At 47.5% G+C, this 25,675-nt stretch overlaps 1 protein-coding gene across 1 annotated transcript in view; it reads right to left on the bottom strand.

Moving 5' to 3' along the window:
• The window catches only part of SLIT3 (slit guidance ligand 3), a 612,652-nt gene that overhangs the window by 488,523 nt on the left and 98,454 nt on the right, over nt 1–25,675 (bottom strand). The window contains exon 4 of the mRNA XM_032625797.1: nt 20,836–20,907. Within this exon, the coding sequence (XP_032481688.1) occupies nt 20,836–20,907 (72 nt within the window). The remainder of the gene's footprint in view (nt 1–20,835; nt 20,908–25,675) is intronic.

The following is a 25,675-nucleotide window of genomic DNA, read 5'->3' as shown; positions in this document are numbered from 1 at the left end:
GTGGGCGAGGAGAGAGAGGGAGAGGACCAGCAAGTGCAGACAGGGTAGGCATGGAGGGAAAATGCCACCTTTCCTTTAGCAGATCAGGGAAAACTTTGAGAAGGAGGTGGGATGTTCAGAAAGCCTCTGAAATGCTTCTTGACCTCAGCGGGAGGAAGTGCCCAGAGAGGCACCCTGCCACTGTATCAGGAGCAACAATAAGAAGGCTCTCAAGGGCCAAGTTGAGATTACAATTAAATGGGGCTTCAGAATCATGAACCTGGACTGACCAATCTTTGATCCATTTTGATTAAAAGGTCCCCAGGGGAAATACTGAATTACTCTCAGGTAGTTCTTTCAGAGTCCTTTTATGGCCCTTTCACCTATGAATTAACCTAATTTTTACAAAGTTCTAACCTCACATTTTCTCAACACCAGTCCTATAAAACCCAAGTCCCACCAAATGTGCCATGAACACAGATTCCACAGTCAAAGAACATTTTGGGAGCTACCTGTGTACTAATTTTCACCTCTTGGAAATTTCCAATGCATATTAACATTGTAAAGGTTCTGAGCGGTCCTACAATCCAAAATCTTTCCATATTTCCTTTAGCACAATGTTTCCCAGACATATATGATGAGGATACTTTTTTCTGAACATATATTAAGATGGCACACATTTGGGAAATGTACGTCTAGATTTGAAGCTGATGTTCAGATCCTCTACCTCAAATACCTCTGAGGTATGAGTTCCATAAAATCAATAGCTGCTCTCTGGCCCTACTTCCCATTTGTTGTGGACTTAATGTCTGTGTCCCCCTCAAGATTCACATGTTGAAGTCCAAATCTCCAATGTAATGGCATCTGGTTGGAGGTGGGGCCTTTGGGAGGTAATTAGGTTTAGATGAGGTCATGGCAGGTGGTCCCCGAGTTGGGATTAGTGCGATTAGTGCCCTCGTAAGAAGAGAACAGAAAGCACTCTCTCTCCATCTCTCCCTCTCTCCTGTTCTCCCTCGATTTGTCTCTCGATCTCTCTTCCCGTGTAAGGACACCTCATGAAGATGGCCTTCTGCAAGCCAGGAAGAGTTCTCACCAGAACCCAACCATGCTGACACCTCGATCTCATGCTTCCTAGCTTCCAGAACTGTGAGGAATAAATGTCTATCATTTAAGCCACTGATCTATTGGATTTTGTTATAGCAGCCTGAGTTAAGACACCATTTATTCAGTTTTTCCATTAACAAGATAGTTTAGCACTGTATTAAACCCTGCTAATAAAAAAACAGAAATGTAATTCCCCACTCACGAGTAGCTCGTAGTCTGGTGGGAAAGGCAGACAAAATATCAGCCTCAGAGTTGGCATGGTTGATGCTCAGATGGCAGGACCCAGAGGCAGTCTTTCTAATAAATAAGACTAGCATCATCAGGGAGGGCTTCCTGGAGGAGGAGAGCTGAGAGCTGAGTTTTAAAAAGTGAAATTTACTTAGACAACAGGATGTGAGAAATGCCTTCCAGGTATGAATAAGAAGGCATAAAGATGCAGAGAAAACAAATCATGGTGAATTTCTGTACCGCTGAAGGCTAGCTACAGCAGGATTGAAAGGAGTGAACAAAGACATGGCAGGAGTAAGAGCCAGAGAGGGAGGCAGAGGTGAAATCCAGAATTCCATAAAGTCTCCTTTGTTCTCCTAAAGTCCTGCCTAGCTTCAAGGATGCTGCCTCTTAGATCTGGAAACAAAGGCATGGCTGTCCTGACTTTGCATCCCTTTTCCACATTATTTTCTCAGCCTATGAATTCACATGCTCACTCATCCTACAGTAGCCTTGATGTCTCCTCAATCTTTTTTTTTTTTAGTTCCCTTGGATCTTTCCGGGAATAGCTGCAGAGGAGTTTTCCCTATGTTAGGGAGGACCCGGGAATGAAACTGCAGGGCATTCTAGGCATGACTGTTGTCTTGAAGCAGCCTACCATTCTGGACAGAAGGCTGGCTGCGATCTTCGGCCTGCCTCATAATCAGAGCTCCTCCTGGCTGAGGCATCTTGGCTCTAGTCTCTGGATGCCTAGAACCCACCCCGCTCTTTTCCAGTATGTGGCCCAGACTGAGCAAATCATAGGCCCTAGCCTCTGGCCACGATGATTGGTCCAGGGAAGGGCACACGTCTGTAGCTAGGCCTAATGGGAGTCCTGCCCTGAGAATCTTCTGGGATGAACACCAGGGAAGACTCTTTGCTCTCTGGTCACAAACCTGTAAGGATATGGTGCCAGTCTGCCAGGGCATCACAAGGGGACATGAGGGACGAAGCTACCAGGCAGAGAGATGTGAGATGACATTTGGAGAGTGGCAGACACCAAGTGGGCTTCGGGTCAGGGTCCTGGTGACCTTTAACACCAGTCCTACATCGTGCCTTTGTGTTCTCATCATTGACACTTGTTTGTTTTTCCTTATTCTACTTTGCTTCAGATTTCTGTCAGTGGTAATCTTGAGAGTCCTAAAAAGCCAGGTTCCTCTAGGGTGGAAGTGGTCAGACCCCAAGAAGCCACACACCGTCCCTGGAATCATTTCTAGAAGTCTTTGGAGACAGTTGGGATGTCATTAGGAAGAAGGGAAGAGAGTATCTCCTCCTCACAGTATGACGACAGATCATTTGATGTGTAGTGTATAATGAGCTCCAGAATTGGAAAGAAGTGGGTTCTGATCTTGATTCCATCTCCTCTTAACTCTGAGACCATAAGTTCTTTAAACCCTTTCCCTCAGTGCAAATGGAGATGACTAATACCCACCTCACAGGGTTGGGAGGAAAAAAATAAAGATGCTGGAGAAAGCACTTGCCCAGAACATAGTACAACACCAAACAACATTAATTTTCTGTGTTTCAAATTCTTCTACAGAAGGCCAACTCATCAGTACATCACAATCCATGCCAACTCCAGGAGAGGAGGAGACTGAAACCAAGAACTTTTACAGCTTGATCAAAAGAGAAGTGACAGCTGGCCCTCGCCTGTTCCACCTGCATATTTCCAAATCTCTCTCTGCTTTCTAGTCTCCAGAGCAGAAGCTCAGCAAAGATGAATGAATTGCAAAAAAGTTTTCCTCTAAAATGCAACTTCCCTTGGCATGCATGTGATGCAAACGTCTTTTGCTCCATTCCCATTTGGGGGGATGTCCTCTCTCCCTGGCCGCATGGTCCATTACTGTACATCCACTGATACATGGATAAATGTAATATATACCCATCTTAGACAGAAAATGCCTCAAAGGGAGAGGTTGGGTCTGTGTATCCCACTCCCTGCAGAGCTCAGCAGGACATCATAGACAATGACGGTAGTGATAGAAAAGCTTGGGTTTGTGTCTTATTGCCATGGAAAGAGAGGAGAAAATGGGGAGGGGCCCACTGAGCTCTTACGATGAGTCAGACGATAGCTTTAGGCTAAAAATACACCATCACCCGTGACTGTCTTCACAACCCTGGCTGTCACATCCATTCACACTTTGGACACTGAGGCTCAGAAAAGAAAAATTACGTGCCCACCTGGCAGAGCTGGTCTATGATCGTTTGACCACGCCTGTGGCTCCCCTACCTCCCACCCCTCCTAGTACATGGTCGGGCAGATTGGGTTCTCAGCTCCACCACTGACACATTAGCTTGAGCAAATTATTTATCATCGCTGAGCTCCGCTTCCTCTTCAATAAAAGGGACTAGTTAGACCCACCTCACCAGATGATTATGAAGATTAAATGAGATCATGAAGATGACAGGGTTTAGAACAATGCCTGATGCTTTGTAAACACTTAATAAATGGTAGCTGCTGTGACATGGCTGTGTTATTTACTATTATTTCCACTATACCCTCTTGCCGTTTTAGGTTCAGAGGCCAAACACTACTTTGCAAGAGGTACTTTTGCTCCTGTTTTCAACCTGAGATTTCTACAGCTGCACCAGGCACACTGGTGATGTCTGCAGGCCTGCGGACATAACCACTTTTCCCACACCCACTGCAGAAGCTCAGGGCATCTGGGTCTGGCTCCAGGCTGCCCCAAAGCCGAAAGAACTTCTCCCAGAGGGTACAAGAGCCAAGGCTCTCCTTCTACCCTGGCTGCAGCAGAGCTGGTGGCGTCCACCTCCCCCACGAGGAGGACATATGGACCGTGCTCTCTCTCTGGCAGTCAGCATTGCACAGGCAACGCAGGCCATGAAATAAGCTTTTTATCACCCAGGTCTTCTTCTCTTTGGTTTTCTCTTGCTGCCTGACAAACAATTGTTATGTTTCCCGACATGATAAAAAGCACTCTTGGTTCTGCTCCACCAGCCACCCCACAGTGAGTGTGGATGGAAGAAAACAAGACCCCCTCACTTCTCCTTGAGCTTTGGTGTGTCTTGTGACTTGGCTGCTCACATGTTCCCTTTCAACAGCCCTTCTGCAGAGAGAGGCAAGGCCGAGATAAATCCTCCCCCACTGCCAGTACCTTCATCCTTCTTTTTTGTTGAGAGGCAGTGAGGCTTAGCTGAAAGGAGACAGAATTTGGAGCTAGACAGGCAAGGTCTGAATCCCAGTTCTGCAAATTCCTTACTGAATGACCTTGGGCAAAACACTTCACTTTTCAGAGTCTCAGTTTTCTCTCCTGTCAAATGGGTTCATAATCCCTACTAAGCCACACAATTGTTGAGAGAAGCCACACGAGCAGAGGCAGAAGCACTGCAGAGCGAGTGATGGCTATCCTACTTGCCATCCGATTTCCTTGAAATGGGATTGAATTGTCTGAAAAAAGAAAGCTAAGGGGAGTGATCCAAATTAATCTCTCCATCTCCATATAAAATATTTGTCTGAAGGTTCTGGCAAAGCAAGGATTGGCAAACATTTTCTGTAAAGGCCACGCTATAAATATTTTTGGCTTTGGGGGGCCAAATAGTCTCTGCCAAGAACTAGGCCCCTCCGCCACTGTAGCACACACATAGGGCCACAGACAGTATGAAAATGAGTGGCTGTGGCTATGTTCCAATAAAACTTTATTTACAATAGCAGGTGGCAGTGGGCTGGATGGGCCTGCAGGCTGTGGTCTGCCCACCCTGGCCTTAGCTGTTTAGAGTTTGGGGCTGGAGAACAGCATCTTCCTCGCCAAGCAAACCAGCAGGCCGACATTCTCCTTCTGCCAGCACCCTCTCAGAAACCCACCTGTCAGAGAGTCAGAGCCCATGCCAGCTGCCCAAATTCCCTCTCTGCCTTTGAGACACTGGAGGTTTAGATTTATGGGCATGGCAATTTGTCTCACATAATCCTGTCCGTAATTACACCAGCAGCCATTAGGTAAATGATTTGGCCCTTTCCCCTGAGTGATATTTCCCCCCTTGAAATAAACAGGGGGGGGACTTCTCTCCCCTAAGTTAAGCATATTATTTGCTTCATCACACAAGGCAAATGCGGTAGCTCCGAGCTATTAGTCTATCACTGCAGAGATCAGACTGCCAGGAACCAGAAGTAATTTACAACAGGGAAGTAAACAGGACCCCAGATAGATAAATAAGAGGCCCGGCCTGGTCTGGGGCCTGAAAAGATTAAGTAATGAGAGTATCTAGCGAGAGATTAAGTGCTAAGTGAGCTAGGACCAGAGCAGCCTCCTACCAAGGAATCAAATTATATCACTGGAAAGAGAGATTATTGAAGCCCCTCATGCTGAGCTGGGAAATCAGCACTTCTTGGGAGGGGAGGGCTGCCATCATTAGCATTGCAACTGGGGACTCTGTGCTGAAGTCTGGCTAATTAGCTGCAGGTAAATGGTTATATACGACAGGTAAGCAGGGTGCGGTGCCCCTGCCCACTAGGAAAACCTGGTCAGTTCCTCAGTGGCTGCTGGGTTATAAGGAACAGGCTGGGGTCTTTTTTCTCAAATGAACAGGCTCCTTATAAAGATGTGTCCTCAGAGAGGTAACTAACTACCTGGAACGGGAAAAAAAAAAATGTTGCTGAAGTTGATACCAAGTTGACTCTGGCCTTTTAACTTCTGAAATTCCTAGTAGGTGGAAATTCAGATGCACCAGGCTGGCTGTCCCTGGGAGGGCTGCCAGCTCTGGGAAGCAGTCCCCATCACCACACTCCAAGAAGACTTCCTCTTCGCTTCCCTTTGATGGTACCGCCATTCCTCCAACAGCAGGATGGAAACCTTAGGGGTCGGCCTCTACGCCTTCCTTTCGGTTGCCTATTTTGTTGATTCTTTTCGAGGAATGGCTCTCAGGTGAGGTTGGTCCCTTCAATCCCCTTCCTCAAGTATGTCGTGACAATAACCACATGGAACTCGCAACAACACTTTCACAGGTAAGAACTGCTCATCCTTACTTGGATGAGCAAATCCATCACCAATATCACCTCTTTCAAAAGAATATCCTTTTTCTTTTTCTCTTTTTTTTTTTTGCGGTACGCAGGCCTCTCACTGTTGTGGCCTCTCCCGTTGCGGAGCACAGGCTCTGGACGCGCAGGTTCAGCGGCCATGGCTCACGGGCCCAGCCGCTCCGTGGCATGTGGGATCCTCCCGGACCGGGGCACGAACCCGTGTCCCCTGCATCGGCAGGCGGACTCTCAACACTGCGCCACCAGGGAAGCCCAGAATATCCTTTTTCTTAAAAGAGAAACTGCTACTCCAGGCAGCCTGACCCCTGGAAACACCAATCCTTAATGCCTTGTAAGCCAGTGATCCTTCTTCCATGGTTTTTCTTCTTTGCCACTTCCTGAGAAATCATGGCAAAGGTAAGAACGTATCTTTGGGCTGGGCCCAGAGCACCAGACGAGGAATCCTAGGGCTGGGGTTTGTGAGTTCCCTGCAGCTCTGTGCCTCTATTTCTCCAACTGTGAAAGAAAGGCATAGTTCTAGAAATTCTAAAAGTGCCGTCCAGCTCTGGGATTCTATGAAGACGATGTTCTTGCCTCCTGAGGGGTTGCTGTAGAGACAAGAGTTGACACACAGCTTGGTACAGAATGGAGAGGCACATGTGTGATCAGAAATTCTTCCAGCTGCCTTAGGAGGAACCAGAAAAAGATGAAAATAAACCTGAGATACATTTTCCCCCAAAGATTCTTATTTTCTTTCTTTCCTTGCTCCTTCACTGTATCTTTACCATCTCTGTTCCATGGTTACGTTTCGGTGATTGTTGTTCTTTTTTCTCCCTCCCTCTCTTCCTTATTCTAGGGTTTCTTCCTTTCTCTCCATCCTATCTTCCCTTTCTCCCACTCATCTAATGAAAAGACCCCTCCTCTTTTCCTCATGACATGGAATTAAAGGTGGTGAGTGGATCAAGTCACTCTGAACAGTAGCATATCTCCCGATCACAGCAGCAGTAAAGCGAGTCTCGAAGGTCTGCATTCCCAGGGCGGCAGCAGCGATCACACATTGCTGATTGATGCCAGGTTTGCAGAGAGGAGAAGTGACAGGTAGGGGCAGAGGGCTGGGAGGGGGAGAAGAGGAACAAACGGTAGGTTGGTGCTATAGCTACGCCAGCCAGAGACCCAGAGACAGTCCGTTTGGAAACATTAATATTTTGATGTTCCAGTGTGGCTCTGGTTCAATTATTCTAGAAGACATGGTTGACTTCAGGTTTGGACTAATTCACCAGATGTCTTTCAAACAACCTCTGGTTTAGATCTCAGACCAAGAAAAAAAAAATAATTTGGAGGTTTAGGTCAATGCCCAGTAAATTAGTGTATTCTTTTTTTTTTTTCCAGACTAAGATTTGAGTCCCCACAGGTCTCTTTTTTGGAAAGCCTTCACTGAGCTGAGCCTTCCAATAGCTAGACAACTCCTTTCAATGCCCATTAGAATTAAAACAATCAATGAGGCCTGGAGATGAAGCAAACACAGTTTATCTTTTCATTTCATTGTATCACAGAATATTATTCCCGGGTCTTTGAAAAAAGTGTCAAAAAATAACATTCCCTCCCTAACTCAGTCTCGGACACTGGCTCACATCTGCTAGTGGAGGACCCCAGCATGGGCTGTTTCTCTCTCTTTGGTGGAAGTCTGAACTCCCACTCCGGTAGCCCTTGAAGCCAGCTCACCTCCATGCTGCGTGGCCCACCTGTGTGTGGATGGGCTCATCCCTTGAAGGCCCTCTCAGGACCCCAGGGCAGGGTCCTTCTACTTTTTAAACCCAAGTCATTTGTCTTGCAAAGAGTGAAATAACTAGAGGGTAGAAACTGCGGGAAGAAGTCCAATGTGTTAGTTTTATCTTCACTCTTGTGTGTGCGCTTGTGGAGTGTGCGTGCATGCGTGTATGACTGCGTGTGCATATATGTGCACACATCCTATTAAATATCATTTGGGGCTTTTTCAGGGCAATGAGGAGAGAGTGCTGGTTTAAAGCAGAAGCTGCCTTCGACCATATACTGAGAGTAAAAAGCGGATTGTGGAGAGACCAAGTTCCTTCTCTCATTTACTCTTTTATAGAATACTTACCAAGTACCCACTGTGTGCTAGATACAGCGGTAGACAATTATAGCGTCAACAAGACAGACAAAATCCCCGCTCTCAGGAAGCTTAAAATCTCCAGAGAGTAAACAAATAAATGAGCAAAAGAATTTCGGGTAGTGATAAGTGCTATGAAGAAAATAAAGCTGGGTCACGTGATAGACAGTGACTGAGAAAGGAAGGGATGTTACTGTAGGTAGGGTGATCAGGAAAGGCTCTCTAAGGGAGTGATGTTTGAGCCAGGACCTGAATTTCAGGAAGGACCTGGCCATGCCAACATCTGCGGTCAGCGTGTACCAGGCAGAAGGAACAGCAAGGCCAAAGCCATGAGTCGAGAAAGGGACGGGAGTGTTGGAGCATCAGGAAGAAGGCCCAGGAGGCTGCAGCGTGGTGAATGTGGGAAGCGTGGCCTAGGATGGCACTGGGAAGAATGGTGGGGCCAGGCTGTATAATGTGGGCGCTTGGGGTTATTCTTAGGACCGTGGGAAGTCACTGGGAGGTTTAACTGGGAGAATGAGGAGATCTGATTTGTCTTAAAACAATCATGGCGGCTGCTGGATGGATGATGGGTAATGAACGAACATGAGGAGGAGGAGGAAGATTTAGTGGGGAGGTCCTTGAAGTCATCTCATGGAGAGAGGATGGTGGCATGTACCAGGGCGATGGCAGCAGGTGGTAGACAACTGATAACGCACAGTGACAAACTCTGCACAGTCACCTCACCACTCCCATCAGTGACTCTCCACGTGGGGAAACACTGGCAGTAGGGTACTCCCTGGGCAACTGGTCTTTCCCTGCTACTGCTTTTCCGGCCTCATTAGGCCTAATGATCTCCCATCCTTCACTCTCACTTAAGTAAAGGAAGTGCCATGCACAGGGCAAGAGGATCTGCAGAGAGCGCCATTAGCAGTGGAAACCATAACAATTATTTCCTAAGATAATTTTGTTCAGTGGCTGAGCCCTTGGGAGCTGGTAGTCGACCAAGCTCTGCTTTGTGTTGTAAAATGGAATGAAAGTCTCTTCAGGTCTTGGGTAGAAGCCTGACCCATGCACATCTCTTCCAGGGAAAAGAGGAGCTCTCTCTTGAGACCAGAAAACATTTACGCTAATAATTTACTGTCACTGACACAGAACTGCCACTACCATCTCTATGCACCAAAAACACCCATTATATGAGCCAAGGAGACAAAGTGTCTCCTGTTCCACCACCGCTGCCACTTTTCTGACCTCTGATATCTCCTCACAGTGTTGCTCAATAATTTGAGCTAATTTGAAAGTCAGTATCTTGCACTAAAGTGAAATTATATCTGTGCTTTCATTCCACAGCCTGGAAGGGATCTTCATTTATCTGTCTGGGATTCTCATATAGAGAGAAGGCTTTATGTGTTTGCGTGCGGTATGTTATGTGTATGTGCGTGTGCTTTTGAAATAAAAGGGGGAATAGAGGAGGAGACGTGGAGACACAGGAAGGAGATGATTGGGGCCGTGATATTAATAACATTGATGATTCAGGCTTTCTTTCTCTATTGCTACCACTGATTTTCATTTTTTAAAAATCATTAAAGTTAGGTCTCTCTGAGCATCTTGATCTATGGCTTAGAGTTTCCTAAATCCCAAATTCAATGAAATTGACATGGAGGGGATCAGTCCTCGGCCACCCTTTCGCCCTCTTAGAAATGCAGTTTTCTCCCCTAGACAGAGCATCCTGACCTCCCAAAGTCAAGATGCTTTTCACTGGGAGAAAAGTTGGCATGACTCTGCGTATATTTCAATCAAAAGCTGACTCACTGATGAGAAATTTGAGTCCAGAGCCCTAGACACGCCAATGAGAGGCCAAACTATCAGTTCCATAGCTGAACACTCCACTTAGCCAACCACGGGGAGGATTTTTGGCTACACAACGGGCAGCGCCAATCAAGACAAGTCCAGACTTCCAAGCAGGCTACATCACCATAAGCAGGGTGAGGAGAATGAGAGGAGGAATGATGGGAAGACAGGAACATCATGAATAAAACATTAAAATATTCTTCTAAACCATGAATCAAAAAGCTCAGGCCCAGCACACCACATTCAGGCAAGGAGCGTGAAATTTACTTAAACTTCTCCATTTCTATTTGGTTTGGACAGTACTGTGTTATCATAGTTTTGCTGTTGTTAATACTGTGTCAACACGTTCATTACAAGCTGCAGTCTCCAGGACTTTGTAAATGGACTGCAAACGTTACAAATGGAAATTAATGCTCAAAATCCAGGATACTGAGCCCACAGGACAGCCAGGAGAGAGCCAAAGTTACGGACTTTTGTGTACGTGTGTGATTTGAAATTATGCTAGAATTTAGGACATCAAATTAAAATGCTCTGTCCCCTGGAGAGATTCCCAAATGTTAGCTGAAAATGAGAGATGATTAGGCCCTTTAGAAAGGTTTCTGTTGACGCTGAATGTGACTCAAGAACAAATATTTCAAGAGCATGAGATGCGGGTACAGCAGCATCATTCAGGCAACTGAAGAATGTGTGTTTGGGGTCTGCCCACCTCAAAAGGCTGATAGTTTTCTATATGCAATGTGGCATTTCCCTGACATTTTCAATTCCCCTGACAGTTTCTGACTCCAGATAAGGAGAATGAGGATCCCCAGGGTGTGGGTGAAGGCTGGCCTCTGGTTCTCACCTTCAGCAAAGGGCTTTGTTGCCAACGGACAGCACGGTCTCTCTTCGAGCACCCTTGGTGATGTCCGCACAGCCCGGCCGAGGCTGGCCAACTCCACCGCGTGCCACAGGGTGCTGAGAGCAGCACATGCTCTTCTGCAGAAAGGTTCCAACTCTGCAGGTGGGTCCCGGACAAGGAAGTGTGAGAAGGAGCCAGGTGGCGAGAAGCCCACACCCACACCCTCTGGGCTGAGATTAGACACGTCTGTGTTCTGGACTCAGCATCCCAATAACCAGCATATGGCGGTGACACACTCACGCAGTAGGTGTTCAACGGATGCTTGAATTGCCCCTGGTCACACAGTCCTCCACCTGGGAATTGGGCAAGAATGTCCCCAGTAGGGAACTGACCACATGCCAGGTAACAGCCTGGGTGTTTGTTTTATTTTTCCATTTTCCCAACTCACGGTTTTCGTATCCAGGACAGAGAATGCACAGATGTACCAAGGCTTTTGGCTTTGCAAGAACTTGAGTTCTTCTTGCCATCAGCTGTTTCATGAACCAGCTGAGCTCAGATTCAGGAGGTCTCCTGAAGCCCTTACACAGATAACCCTTTCTCCCTACGTTTTTCCTTTTTCTGTAGCAATTCAGTTGGCACCCGGGCTTCACCATCATCACTAGTGTCCAGTGTTTTTCACCAAACGTTGGTCTGACTTCCTGCAAGCGTGGCTTTTTCCACCCTGATCCATGGCCTGACTCTCAAACGTTAACCCTTTCCATACATCCTCGGAAAACCATCCTGGAATCCCCACCAAGTAGACCAGCAAAAACCCTTACCTTCAAACCAAAGGAAATACTAAATCCATGAAATCACTTAAGCCACCCGTCCAAAGAGAGGGAGACTCAAAATGTTTTATACAGCAACCTATAAGAAACTCATTTTGTGGGATGTTTCACATTCCAGCCCATGGTTTATTCCCCCATATATCCCTGCCAGTAATATCAACCAGATGTGGCAAAGAAGTCTGTGCAGAATTGTAAAAATTACAAGCATATTCTGTAATTCCAAAGCATTGTAAAGTCACAGCTTGGTTTTCTTTCTTTCTTAAAAAAATAAAAAAGAAAAACTTTCCAAGCTGGCAGAATGTTCTCAAGTACAAGTATTGCCTGGTCACTTTAGAAAATTCTGCTGCTGGCCCGAAGGGCTAAAGAATTCGAAGACGTAAAACCTCACTCTACCTTTGCTAAGTTGTGGGGAACTTAGAAAAGTCTACTTGCAAACATGCATTTAAGTCCATAAATTTTTCTCTTTTAATGTTTCAAGTCTTAATATCCTAGATCTCAGATATGAGCATATGTTCATATACACTCATATGAGCATAAAAGTACAAACACTGAACCTTGAAAGCTATAGAGGTCCAGGATTTTTCTCTTATTCTCCCGTCTGCCCAGCCTTCTTTTTCAAGATGTATTTCAGCACAAGCAGCACATTATAAAGCAGAAAAATATACAGAACTGGGGCTCAGAAAGACCTGGGTTTATTCCTGGCGAGTTAGTTAAAACTCCTCAACCCTCAGTTTCATCTTCTGTGTAGTGGGCATAAACACACCTACCTTGAAGGAGGACCAAAGAAGACGGCAAATGCATAAGGTGTGCAGCACACAATAGGTGCTCATGAAATGTTTGGTTCCTCCTCTGAATCCCAAATCTTTAAAATAACAGGGGTTGTACTAGATCAGTGTTTCCCAAAATATGCCCCATGGGTGACATACACCAAAATCACCTAGGGTGCCTACTTACAGAGTCAAATCCCTACGTCCATTCCAGATCTAATGAAACTAGAGTCCTTCGGGACATAGTCTGGGAATCAGCATTTTAATTAGAACCTCAAGGGATCCGTTTTTCTATGTGCTAGGTCTGAGAACCACTGTAGTCCGGATCCTCGCTCTGCAAAGTGTGGTCCTGTAGAAATGCAGACTCTTAGGTCCCACCCCAGACCTGCAGAACCAGAGTCCACATTTCAACCAGATTCCCAGGTGTTCAGATGCACAGTAAAGGTTGAAAAACACTGGCCCAGATAACTTTCATTCCTAGCTCTGAAGTTCTATAGTACGAGTCCATAAGGCAATCCAAAGTATTAGCCTTATAATCAACTCTGTGAATAAGGCAACAGGCTTCTGTGCTCAGCTGGATAAAGGCTCAGTGGAGGAGAGAAGAACAGAAACCTTCCCTGCCTGCCTTCTTTCCTCGCTCCAGCTTCAGGGGTACTACAGAGAGTGCAACTCACACAAAACAGAAATCCCAAGAGTGACAGGGCACCCACTGTAACCCGTTATCTGTCCACACACAGATTACAGCTAAACCCGTCTTCAAGCACATGATGAAGCATGCAGGTGACGAAGCCCGCCATAAAGCAAACGGAAGGCTGGCCTCACCGCAGTGCTCGGTGATCGGGGAAATGTTGGAGAAGGAAATGGAGCTCCAGTTTGCAGGGACTTTTTCCATGAGCTTTAGGCAGCCGTGCCCCTGGAAAAAGCGACCCCACGCCTGCGATAGTGAGGCTGGTCTCACCATCCGTCCCCTGGCCTCTGAAGGCTGCGCCAGCCCACACCAGAGGCGGGGACAGGTCTCTGAGATCCAACTCCAGGTAGGCAAGCAGGCAGGCGGTCTCTGAAGCCCCTATCGTCCTGACGGATTGGTTTTCCCATCGTCCTATGATCATTTCACCACATTGGATAACTCTGCTGGAAAACTGAATAGTATGGTTTTTGTTTTCTCCACTGATTTTTCACTTTTAGAGCATCGTTTCACATCAATACAGAGTTTTATGGAGACACATATTGCATGTAGTTATGTTTTAAAGGTTAGTGCAGAATCGGAAGACTAAGGTGGCTACAAAAGGAGCTCCGAGTAGCAGAAGGTACGACCTAGAGGTACAGGGTTCTAGTCATTCAACAGATCTGGTCTCATTTAGGGCTTCAAAGAGATAAAGGAACTAGAGCACTAACTGAGCTTCTACGAGGGAGTGCTGGCCCTTTAGTTACTGGCTTCTCCTAAGTATGGAAATTGTGGTAAGGATGTGGGCTCTGTAGTCAGGCAAGCCTGGGTTTAAAGTTTAGCTCTGTCAGTGACTGGCTCTGTGACCTTGGGCAAGCTGTCTAAATCTCTAGGACTCGGTGTGTTTATCTGTAAAATGGGGCTAATGTAGTATCTAACCTCCCAAGCCTGAGATTGAGGAAGAGAATCTATCTAAAAGCAGTTCGCAGAGCACTTGACCCACAGTAAATATGCAAGGCACACTTGGGAACTATTATACGCTAATGTGTTCATTCGTACACATTACGAAACCCTTGCCCCCATCCTTCAGAATGGAACTGTATTTGGAGATTGGGTCTTTAAAGAGGTGACTAAGTTCAATGTGGCCATTAGGGTGGGGCCTAAGCCAACATGACTGGTGTCCTTATGAGAAGAGGACAGGACACCAGAGGTGAGCGTGAACGGAGGGACAACCGTGTTAAGGGGCAGCAAGAAGACCATCAATCTGCAAGACAAGGAGACAGCACTCAGGAAATCAAACCTGCCAGAACCTTGATCTGAAACTTCCGGGCCGCAGACTGTGAGGAAACAAATTTCCGTTGTTTAAGCCATCCGGTCTGAGGTACTTCTTTTTTTTTTTTTTTTTTTTTCTTTTTGCAGTACGCGGGCCTCTCACTGTTGTGGCCTCTGAGGTACTTCTTTATCACAGCACTAGCAAACTACGACAGGAACTATGATGATTATCCCTATTGCACTGCTAACCAACCAGAGACTGAGAAAGTTGAGGTCACTTGCCCAGCGTCAGTCACCAGAGGGTAGGATCCAAACCCAGGTCTGGACAGTTCCAAAGCCCCTGCTCTTTGCTCTAATATTGGGTTACTTCAAAGAAACGTTAGATCACCTTGCTGAATGCAGCTTCTGGCCTGTTTGGGGATACAGGGCATGGATGCACATGGCTGGTGATAAGGGCAGAAAATGGTAAATACGAAGGAGAGGTACAAGGTAGCAGAAATGAGAGTTCTGGGGATGGCCCACTCATTGCAAGTAAGTTCCTTGGAAACTGAGGTCTCACAACTCTTTGGGAGGGAAGCAGCCCCACCAGGATAGCAGCCCCAGTGACTTGGGGCTAAGTTGGCTGGTCACATTTCATGTTGTTTTCAGCTGCCTGGGGATTAACTTCCCAAGTCTCTTGCAACTCCACTGACCCAAGTGAGCAACAGCGGTTTAACCCCAGTGGCATGTTTTAAATCTGCCAAATACCTCGAAGGACTGTGTGAAGAATAACTGGGGGCCTCCGTCCTGCTGCTAGCACAACTGCTTCTTCAGCAACAGGCTTTAAACCACTACCAAATAGGTAACGGACTCTTTGGACATGAATCCAGGAGATGTGGACCAGAAGGACCCCAGTGGTCTGCTCATCCTCACACGGCAAAGTCAAATTTTTAAAAACAACAGTTGTGAACCACTGTGTGCCTCTCAACCCCTTCAAAGCTCCCTAATCTGGTGCAAGGTAGACAGCTTTTAATTACTGTTTTCATCTTGTCTTTTGCTTCTTCTAAGGAATTTCTGGCAACATTAACCACTTAACTTCCAAACCACCAGAAATCCTTCCCTCCTTCCCCCACGTGTACGTAAAAGAGAAAGCTTGAAGGAGAGGCCAAAGAGGAGAAATTAATAACTTACAGACCACGTAACAGACCACGCTTCATCCCAGCCTCTCTAGATGAGGCCCAGAGAGATGAAGTAACATGCCTAAGGTCACACAGCTTGTGGGTGGCAGAGCCAGTATGAGGATCAGGGTCTTCCCACTCCCGGTGCAGTCCTCCCTCAACCCTCATTTATTTTGGAGACTGAACTCTTCGAGAGGTGCTGAAATGTTTACACCAGAGATGCCAGAGCCCCAGCATATGCACCATTCCTATCAGTCAGCCAGCAAAAGTTAACCATAGTCATCTTTCACTGAGCACTTTACTATGGGCTATAGTCAATGCTAAAGGTTGTCCCTGGGCTATTTCCATTTACCTCACAACAACCTGGAGAAGTAGGTTCTATTATTGTCTACTTTACTGATGCAGAACCTGAGACCCAGAGAGGTTAAGTAATTTGCCCATGGTCTCACAGCAAGTAACTGGCAGCCCCTTAACCTTTTCACTTTACTGCCATCTCCTGTGCTCAGTCAAGAGTGATAGGAAACCTAGAAAGAGCAGAAGTACAGTCCTGATCCTTGAAAATCTTATAATATACATCAGGACAGGAGTGAGCTAATATGTATTGAGTGCCCAAAGCAGGATAGAGACCTTGCTGGGTGTTTTACAGACCACAGTGGTATTACCTAAGCCTCAGGGCACTTCCGAGCTCTAGGATGCTATGGCTCGTGCTCTATGCGCTAAAGGACAGAGTGAGAGGGTAGATACATCACTACTACACACAGGCACCAATGAATCAGATGGTGCTGCATCTAAGGGGGGTGGGGCGGGGTAACCAGCCAAGGCCTGACAGAGCACTTGGATGTATGACAGGTCCATCACCAATCCTTTTTAGCATGACTTCAGCTCTCCACAACAGTTAGCACAGCAGTGTGGCATGGTAGAAAACAGAGGTACTTTGCAGCAACACACATGCATTTCTTTCCCCATTCCGTTGTATCCTGGTTACACAACTATGGGTAAGTCAGATAACACTTCTAAGCTTTAGAAGTAGATTTTTTAAAAAAAAAATAAATTTACTTATTTTATGTATTTATTTTTGGCTGTGTTGGGTCTTCGCTGCTGCGCAAGGGCTTTCTCTAGTTGCGGCGAGCGGAGGTAGAAGTAGATTTAATAATGATTCTCTTTGCAGGATTGGCGTGAAGGCTAAATCTGAGTATTGAGGCAGAGTGCCCCGTGCTGCTGCTTAGAAATACGGGTACGGACAAGTAATTTAAACTCTGGGCCTTAGTTTCCTCATCTGTAAAATGGGAGTATTGAGGCAGGGAGTTAATTGTAGTAGAAAAAAAGCACAGGCTTCGGAGTCAGATTACCCACATTCGATTCCTGGTTCCGTCACTGAGTAACTGTATGATGCTGGGCAAGTTCTTTGACCTCGTTGAGCCTCAGTTTCACATCCACAGAATAGTACTCATAGTTCCTACCGCATAGCATCATTAGGAGTATCCAACAAGTTCTACGTAAAGTGCTCAGAAGAGCACCCAACACTCAGTGTGTTTGCTATTGTTATTATCTTGAAGTGTTATTGTGAGGATCCACACCGCTCAATGAAAGCACAGGGAACTGAACAGACTAGATGCTCAATAAACTTGTAGATGTCTGCTGTGTTCAAGTCTAGTATGTCTTCCCCTGTCCTCTGATAACAGAATTACTCTTCCCTTTGGGAAACCCATTCCCAGGCCCTGCACACCCTCATCTGCAAACAACTGTGATGGATGCATGGCCCAAACCTGGTCAATCAGACGTGCGACCAAGGTAAGCAACTGACCCTCAGTTCTCTCCCGTGGGACTGTTGTCGAGGACACACCCTCTCCACCCTGGTTGCTAGGTTACTGCCCTCAGAGTCTTCTGCTTTCGCCTGCCATCCTGTGCTCTCTTCCTAGGGCTGGGGGGAGTGAGATGAAGTCCCGATGACACCGCCGTGCTCCTGGATCCAGCTGTTCCTAAAGCCAACCATAACTACCACTGGCCTTCCCATGCACGTTAACTAACATATTTCCCCTCTGAGTTAAACTATTTTGTCACATTTCTGCCACTTACTAGTTAGTGATAATATTATAATCATATATATATAATAGGTTCTCAATAAATACTGTTTCCCTTTCCCATCACTACACGTCTTATTATACGACCATAGCCTTTCCAAAAGGTATTTTTCAGATAATCCTTGAATATTAAGCAGTCTTTGTCTATAGATCTAATAAGAAAAGGTGCGTCCGAACTGCTGTTTAAACCACATGGCCGACTGTGGAGGAGACGGCCACCCAGCAGCCCCATTTAGCATTCCCTGGAAAACGGCTCACTGCGTCTATTGAGATGCAGTGCTCTTTTAAAACAGAGCCAGTGGCATATGTATACACACTCATGATTGCACATTTATTGATTTCTAATTTGCACCCTGTTTACTTCCAAAAAGGCCCTGGAGTGGCTGACAAAATGAGACAAAGACACAATAGGGTCATTAAGAAAAATCAAAGATCAAGCCCAGGGAGAAAAAGGGATTGCTGATTATAGCCCAAACCTGGGTTAATAGAGCTGCTTCAATGAACAAAAATATGTATTTAGCTCTCAGCTCTTTGGCAGCCATTCAGGATGTGTCATGACGGGGCACACAGAGAACTGGGCAAACTTCACATCTGCAGTTTAACACCCAGCACAGAGGCCAGGCTGCAACAAGCACCTGGGAAAAGCTTATTGAATGAACGAATGAACAAACAAACGAATGAGTGAATGAAGGAATGGTGGATAAAAGATTCAAAGTTCCCTCAGAACACGGTTCATACCCTGAGGCCTGTATCATTCATTTATTCATCCACCCATTCCTGAGTGCCTATGGGTCACATTGGGCCTGGCTGGGGACCTGGAGAGGGACAGAAACCAAAATGAGCCAAACGTCCTCCCTGCCTTCCCAGCTGCAGCTCTCTGGCCTGAGGACAAAAGCTCCGTGTAACAGATCTCAGGGCCCACGGCAGCTCCTGGTTTCTTCATGTCTCCCAGTGAAAGGAGATTAGAAACAAGTTGTGAAGATGGGAATTGTAGGAGTAACAATAGCTATCTTGGTAACTGCACTCACACAGCGCTTTAAACCCTAGAAAATGCATGCCCACCATAATCTCATCGGATACACGTACAGCTCCTTGGTGAGGTGTACTGATCATTCATCATTTACTGATGAAGACATGTAGGCACAGAAGGGAAAGCGGCTCTCCTGACCTCTTTCAGTTAGAAAGTGGCCTTTAGGACACTGGACTTTCCCATGCCCCTGTGCTACCTGCCTGGGCCTGGCCCCCAGCATGGCAGAGGCCCGTTATCACGGCCTGAAACTCCTCCTCTGCCTGGATCAAGACCAGCCCCGCCGGAAATGAGCCTCACCTGATGGCCGTGGGGAGCAAGAATCAGCCCCCCTGACCTCCTGCAGCAACTGGAACTCTCAGACCTACCCGCTCAAAGCTGCCCAGCAGCCCCAGTCCCATAAGCACCTTTTACTTGCCTCGAAAGTGACGCTGAGATTCCAGATGAACAGCACACAGTCTGCGTTACTTAGTTAAAAGCAGGTTGAAAAGCACGAGGCAGTGCTGGGTGGAGAGATGGCTATTAGGTGAGCATTTAAGGAAAGAACTGTAAAGGGAAGAGGAAGTTAAAAACCAGAGTGGTTTCCCCGTCTGCCCAGTTGCTGTTGCTCATTCGGGCCAGCAACAGCACCTCATGCACCCTCACGTCCATCAGGGTGGATTCAGAGCCGAAGAGTGGAAAGGGAGGCACGCTCTTTCCCTCATTTAGCACAGTCAGCCGGGTGGACTGAGCAAGAGAAAGGGAGTGCCAGCAAGAGGAGACCGTGACGAAGTACAGGTGTCCCCCAGAGAAGGCAAGCAAGGCCGCGGTACCCTTGAAACCCCAGCCAACCCCAGCCCGTTCTTGTGGCAGCCAAGTGCCCTTGAAAGTACATTTATGTATATAGTCTCTGTGTGTGTGTACAGAGAGAGATACAGATTCCTAATTCAGAACTCATTCTTAAGTGCACTTGCAAACATGCGTTTCGTATTTCCCAATTTACCTCCATGCATCGGCGGACTGCATACGGAGGTATTAAACACGGCCATTGGAAATGAGAAGGCTGGCTACCACTTTGCAGCCTCCCCAGTAAGGTTAGAGTCCTCCCAGCCAGGCCGTAAATCTCACCGCCTGACTGCTAAGCAGTCGGACACTTGTTGCTCCAGCCAGAAAGTCAAGCCTTGGGCAACCAATTCACCCCATAACGTACACTAGTTACTGCCGGTAGGACTTTCAGGTTCAAAGTCACGGAGGTGTTCACTGTCAGTAACTAGCACTTGCCTAATAACCCCAATCTACGAATCACAATCTCCATCGCGACGTGCATCTCCCGCTCTTCAGTATCCAAACTCTCACGCTGAATAAATACACAGAGAATCTGCAAGTCTCCCCCCACCCCCCCCCCATTATATCCTGGACCATTCTGAAGATAAAGCAAAATTCAAAGTGTTTCTTTCTTTTCCCACAAAATCACAGATCTCCAGACCCAGGGTTCCTGGACTGGCAGCGGTTGGAAGCAGGCAAAGGGCAGGAATCCTTCTAGCCAGCAAGCAGGTGAGGTTGAAATGCTTAATGCAAACCACTGCCCTCCTCCGGGACCACCGGCAGTCTTGTGTGAATCAATTCACCTCCAAGCCTACCCTCAGGGCATTTCCCTGAGGTTAATTCAGACCCAAGTTAAAAGGAAGAGTTTCTCCTTGCAAAGGAGAGACGCGCTACCACAGGTCCACAGCCCTCACCGGACACTTAAGCGGATGATCTGGGAAGGACGGACGCAAGAAAGGCGGGCTGGAGGGGAGTGTGAGGACCCAGCACGCTGAAGCCTGGCTCCAAGCGCCCACGTGCGCGGACTCACTGCCAAGGTCCACACGGCTCAGGGCTCCCCACGCTAAGGCAACCACATCCTCGGCGTCAGCAAAGCTGGGCAAGACACCAGGTAGGGAACTCAACTCCATTCTACTCACAGTCTGGTGAGCTTCGGGTTGCTCTGGAAAAGCAGTTCCGGGAGGACCTGGAGTTTATTCTTGTTCAGGCGCCTGAAGGGGGAAAAAAGAATGAAAAGATGTCAAGGGGACATGAAACGGGATCAAGAGTATTTACAGACACCCCTTCGGCCAATCGATCAACAGGTATTAAGAGGCTTCTAGATCTTTCAACGTGGGATGCTCAGCACGTGTAAGGCACACTCTTAACTTGCGGAGCTGGGAGTCAAGTTGGCGATAAAAAGGCAAAGGTCAGTCGGAAGCAGGAACACAACATGCTTGCTGCCACACCCCCCTTCACGAGCCTCGGAGAGGCATCACTAACTGATCATGACATTCTTTCCCACGAACCTCAGACAGGCTTTTGAACTTTTCTCAACATGTGCCTGTGGTAGCTAGCTATTGCCAAGTGATGGAATGGGCATGTGAAATGGGTCTCTAAAAATAAACAAAATACCAGAGAGAATATTCCAGATCCTAAGTGGTGAGGACAGGTGGGACAGATAGCAGTCGTTACAGGAACGGAGAAGAGGGTGGGGCAGATCACCAGGGGTTAAAGGGCCAAATGTAGTCCCTGCCAGCCTGGCTTTCCAGACCAGAGCTGGGCTGCGTTATGACTGCCATGGACCCTGGGCATTTTTGCCTTTGCGGGCCCCTTCCCCTATTTAAAAAAATTAAATCTTGTATTTTATAACTGTTGGTATAAAAACAAATATATTAATATTATATAACATTTACTTTGACCTGAACACTCATTCCCTTCCTCTAATTTTAAAAGAAATTAAACCATTTTCATGGGTCCCTAAAAAGTACTGTCAGCCCTGGGTACTGTCCCCGCTGGGCTTAGATGGCAAAGTCGGCCCTGGGTCAGGGATCACGGTCTAGGTGTGTAGACCCGGAGGCAAAACTCAGCCCAGGAGGGGTGTCCCACGTTGGGTGGTGGCAGCAGAGCCAGACTCTCTCCTGAGAACGGTCCATGCTGATGCCCACAGAAAAGAAGGCCCTCTGAGTTTCCGAGGGACCGTAAGTCACTGTGGTCTCCATGAAGCCTGCTCTCCCGGGAGTGTGAGGCCAAGAGGGAAAACCTGCCCTGTGCTCATTCCCAGGCCTCTCTGTCCAAGCATCTTTACGCAGCCTAATCAGGGAAGCCCAAACCAGTGTCCCCAAATCTCCTGTCCCCAGAATCCTCAGAATCTCACTCTTCAGAATCTCCTCGCGCAAAAGAGCAGTTTACAGCCCGGCTGAACTTCTCCACTTAAATTGTGCACATTTGGCTAGGTGGGAAAAATGTATTATCCCATCTTAGAGCTAAGCGAACTGAAGAGAAGAAAAGGTGAGCTTCTTCCCAGCTTCTGTCCCCAAAGCCCACACTTCGTCCACCACATCATGCAGACATGATCCGCTGGGGGTCGGGGGGATTGCTATTTTCCCCTTTTCGTTCCAGGTTGAAGGACAAAAACTTCAGAGGGACAGGGGACTAGAAGGAAGTTTGAAAGGGCAGAGCATGTGAGAGGAGCATTCACCACCTCAAGTCAGAAGTGTGCAGCTCAGCCCTGAAGGGGTCCACGTGGTGCGGGGCAGGGGTGGACCAGCGGAGCTGTTGGTGACACTCCTGACTGGAAGGAAGCCTGAGAAAAGCCTGGCAAGTTGGACAAGATAAGCTCAAATGCCCTGCCCCACCGAAACGGCGACCTGACTCCCTGTGCTCTTTTTTGTTTTGTTTTGTTTTCGTTTGTTTAATTGTGGTTAAAACGAAAGCCCTAACATAAAATTGACCATCTTCACCATTTTTAAGCGTCCAGTTCTGTAGTGTTAAGTATATTCTCACTGCTGTGCAGCACATGTCCAGAGCTTTTTCATCCTGCAAATCTGAAACGCTGTACCCATTAAACAACACCACCCCAGGGCCCCTGCCCTCGTCCCTGGCGGCCACCATTCTATTTTCTGTCTCTATGGATTTGACCAGTGCTCTTTTGATCACTCCCAGTATCTGCTCTTTGTGTGTTCCTGTCACCAAAGTGGGAAGAAGGGGGGGAGCCCAGAGGAGAGGAGGGGGAGTCTAGCTCCTTGTCTAGAGCAGTTCTCATAGAGCCAGTGATAAGCCCCTTTCTAACACGGGGAAGCACTGGTCCCAGAGAAGACGTGGTGCTATGACTTTGGGGCTGGTCACGCTGGGTTCAGGTCTGGCTCTATCATGCTCTCGCCACGGGACCTCAGGGAAGTTACCCAGCTCCTTGAGCCTCCGTTTTCCATCTGCCTAATAACCCTACTCAGTGAGTTGCAGTAAGTTTTAATGACACACTGTATTTTTAAGTGTCTAGCGCTGCAATGAGAGCATGGCAATAATAACTGAAACGAGTTGCGGCACAAATGCGTGTCAGGCACTACGCCACGCGCTAGAGGGGTAGGATCTCAGGCAGCGCAGCTCAGAGGCTGGTGTCATAATTACCCGCACCTCACAGATAAAGACAGCGAAGCCTGGAGTGGTTGAGCCCGTTCTGCAAGGCCACTGTGACAGGATGTGGCGGAGGCAGGATGTAGACCCAGGGGGTCTGCCTCCAGAGCCTGGTTCTGAACCACTGTGTTCCTCGAAGGCTTTCAGTCTGTGACAGCTGCCTTCCCCTTCTTTTCTCCCCTCCCTAGTCTTCTTTTTGCCTCTGCTTCCTTTCATCCAGGGTTGCCACCTCCGCTGCCCCAGCCCAGGCAACCATCCACCCTGAGTACATTTCCCTCCCTGAAAAGGATGCTCTTGGAGTCCCCAAGAGTAGAAGTGGGTCTCTAGGTGGGTCTGTCTGGAACCACCCTCTATTGCCACAGCTGCACAAAGCCTGGTGAGAGTTACACTCAGACAACCAACGCTCCGGTTTAGGCAAAAGTCCTGAAATCGGCCCACTGCTGCCCGCAGTGGGGAGGGTATTGAGTGTCCTAAAAGCTCAAAACCAGAGTTGAAGCTAAAAATAAAACCAGCTTGGCTCCGAGGCTCCAGGAAGGGAAGGAATCGTTTTCAGTTCTTTGCCGGTATCTGTGGCTGGACAAAAATAAAAACACAACCATATTTAGTCAGTTGTGTGCTGCCTGCTGCTTCATAAACCCTGAATGAGGATTCCAGGGTGGCTGAGCCGGGCTCTTCTCCCAAAAGCCTCAGGGTCTTTCCACTTCAGCTTGGGCGGGCCGCACGCTGGTTCTCTGTATCAAGAGGAGCTCGACACGACATTTCATTTCTAGTTCATTCCATTCCAGGATTTATTTGTGTTTATTTAGTGAACCAAGTCGGCCTGAAAGGTCTTCCTCGAAGAGCTAAGAAAGGCTCCGAGCTGCGTAAGGTGAACTTCTCACGTGTGGCTGCTCCAAGAGCAGCTCCTGAACAGGAAAACGAACAGAGTGAAACGTGCTGTTCTCCTGAGAGGAACGGGTAAGTGCTGGGCCGCACACAGCGGCTATTGGTCAAGGCATCCTCCGTACTCATGCCATCTGCTGCTCTGTCACCCTGGAATCAGAGGCGGAGATCTGCCGTAGTTCAAGCTGGGAATAAATCCATGATGCCTGGATGAAGAAAAGGACTGAATGGGACCCGTATGAGGGCAGACCTGAGGAGGTCAGCAGAAAGGCTATAGGCTGGCTCAGTGATGGGATAAAGCCCACCTGGGTGTCCTCTCTCCCTCTAGGATCAACACTCCTTCTCAGCCTTCCCGCTGGAACAATGGGGAGAATCCAGGTCAAAAAAACCCCACTGGCTGCTAGTTGCAAGGTCATTCCGCTTTTCGGCCTGAACTGTGAAGCTCCAAGAAAGAGAGCCTTGTCTCTGCAGTACCACTGATGGCCGCGAAACCTAATTAAAGGTTTTTGCCACTTTATTGAATTCCTTGATTTATCTATCCATTATCCATTCATAAATCCACCCTCTACCCAACTGTCTGTCCATCCATCCGTCCGTCCATCCATCCATCCACTATTCTATCCAACCATTCACCTATCCATCCATCTACCCATTTGTCCACTTATCCATCCATCCATCCATCTTCCTAGTCATTTTTCAATATGAGCATACAAAGATGAATAAGATACAGTCCCTTCCTGCACCTGCATGAATAAGATGCAGATGAAGAAGGTCAGATGCTAGTGAAGGAGACAGACACGAAAACAAAATTCTGGAGCATGATCCTGTAAAAGCAAAGCTACTGTGGGAGCACAGAGGAGGGGCAGCTAACCCGGACCTGGGAAAGGAAGGCTTCCCAAAGAAAGTGGTTTGGAGGGGTTTTGTTTTTGTATTTTTAAGCATAATCTTGACTCTTCAGGAGATAGGGACAAAGGGTTCTAGACTTCGAGAGGTGTATGTGCATGGTCACGGAGGACCAGGAGACGGAGGAGAATTTGGGGTACAGGGCTGCATTGCTGGGACTTGGAGGTGACTTGAGAATCACAAGCGATGAAGCTCTAGAGGTAGGCAGGGGTCATATCAATGAGGGCCCTTGCAGGCCATGATCAAGGATCTGGACTTGGCTGTTTATTGAGAGTCAGAGGGAGCCACAGAAAGAGTCTGAGCAAGGAAATGATCATCTGTTTTGGATTTTAACATGTTCTCTTGAGTAGTAGTAAGGCTTGTTTGGAAGAAGGTGAAATCAAAAGCAAGGTGAGCAGTTATGAGGGCTCCTGAGTAATCAGTGTGGCTGTGTGAGGACCCAGTGAAGGGTTAAGAGTCATATTAGAGTGGAGGACATAGACGTGAGGTCTAATCAACAGGGTTTTGTGGTTAAATGCATATGAAGCCCCCAGGGGCTCCAGCTTGGGTAACTGATCCGTCAAAATGACCAATCAGTGCTGA

Source organism: Phocoena sinus, chromosome 3, assembly GCF_008692025.1.
Source record: "Phocoena sinus isolate mPhoSin1 chromosome 3, mPhoSin1.pri, whole genome shotgun sequence".
NCBI classification, from domain to species: Eukaryota; Metazoa; Chordata; class Mammalia; order Artiodactyla; family Phocoenidae; genus Phocoena; species Phocoena sinus.
This window is presented reverse-complemented; position numbering and strand designations above follow the sequence as displayed.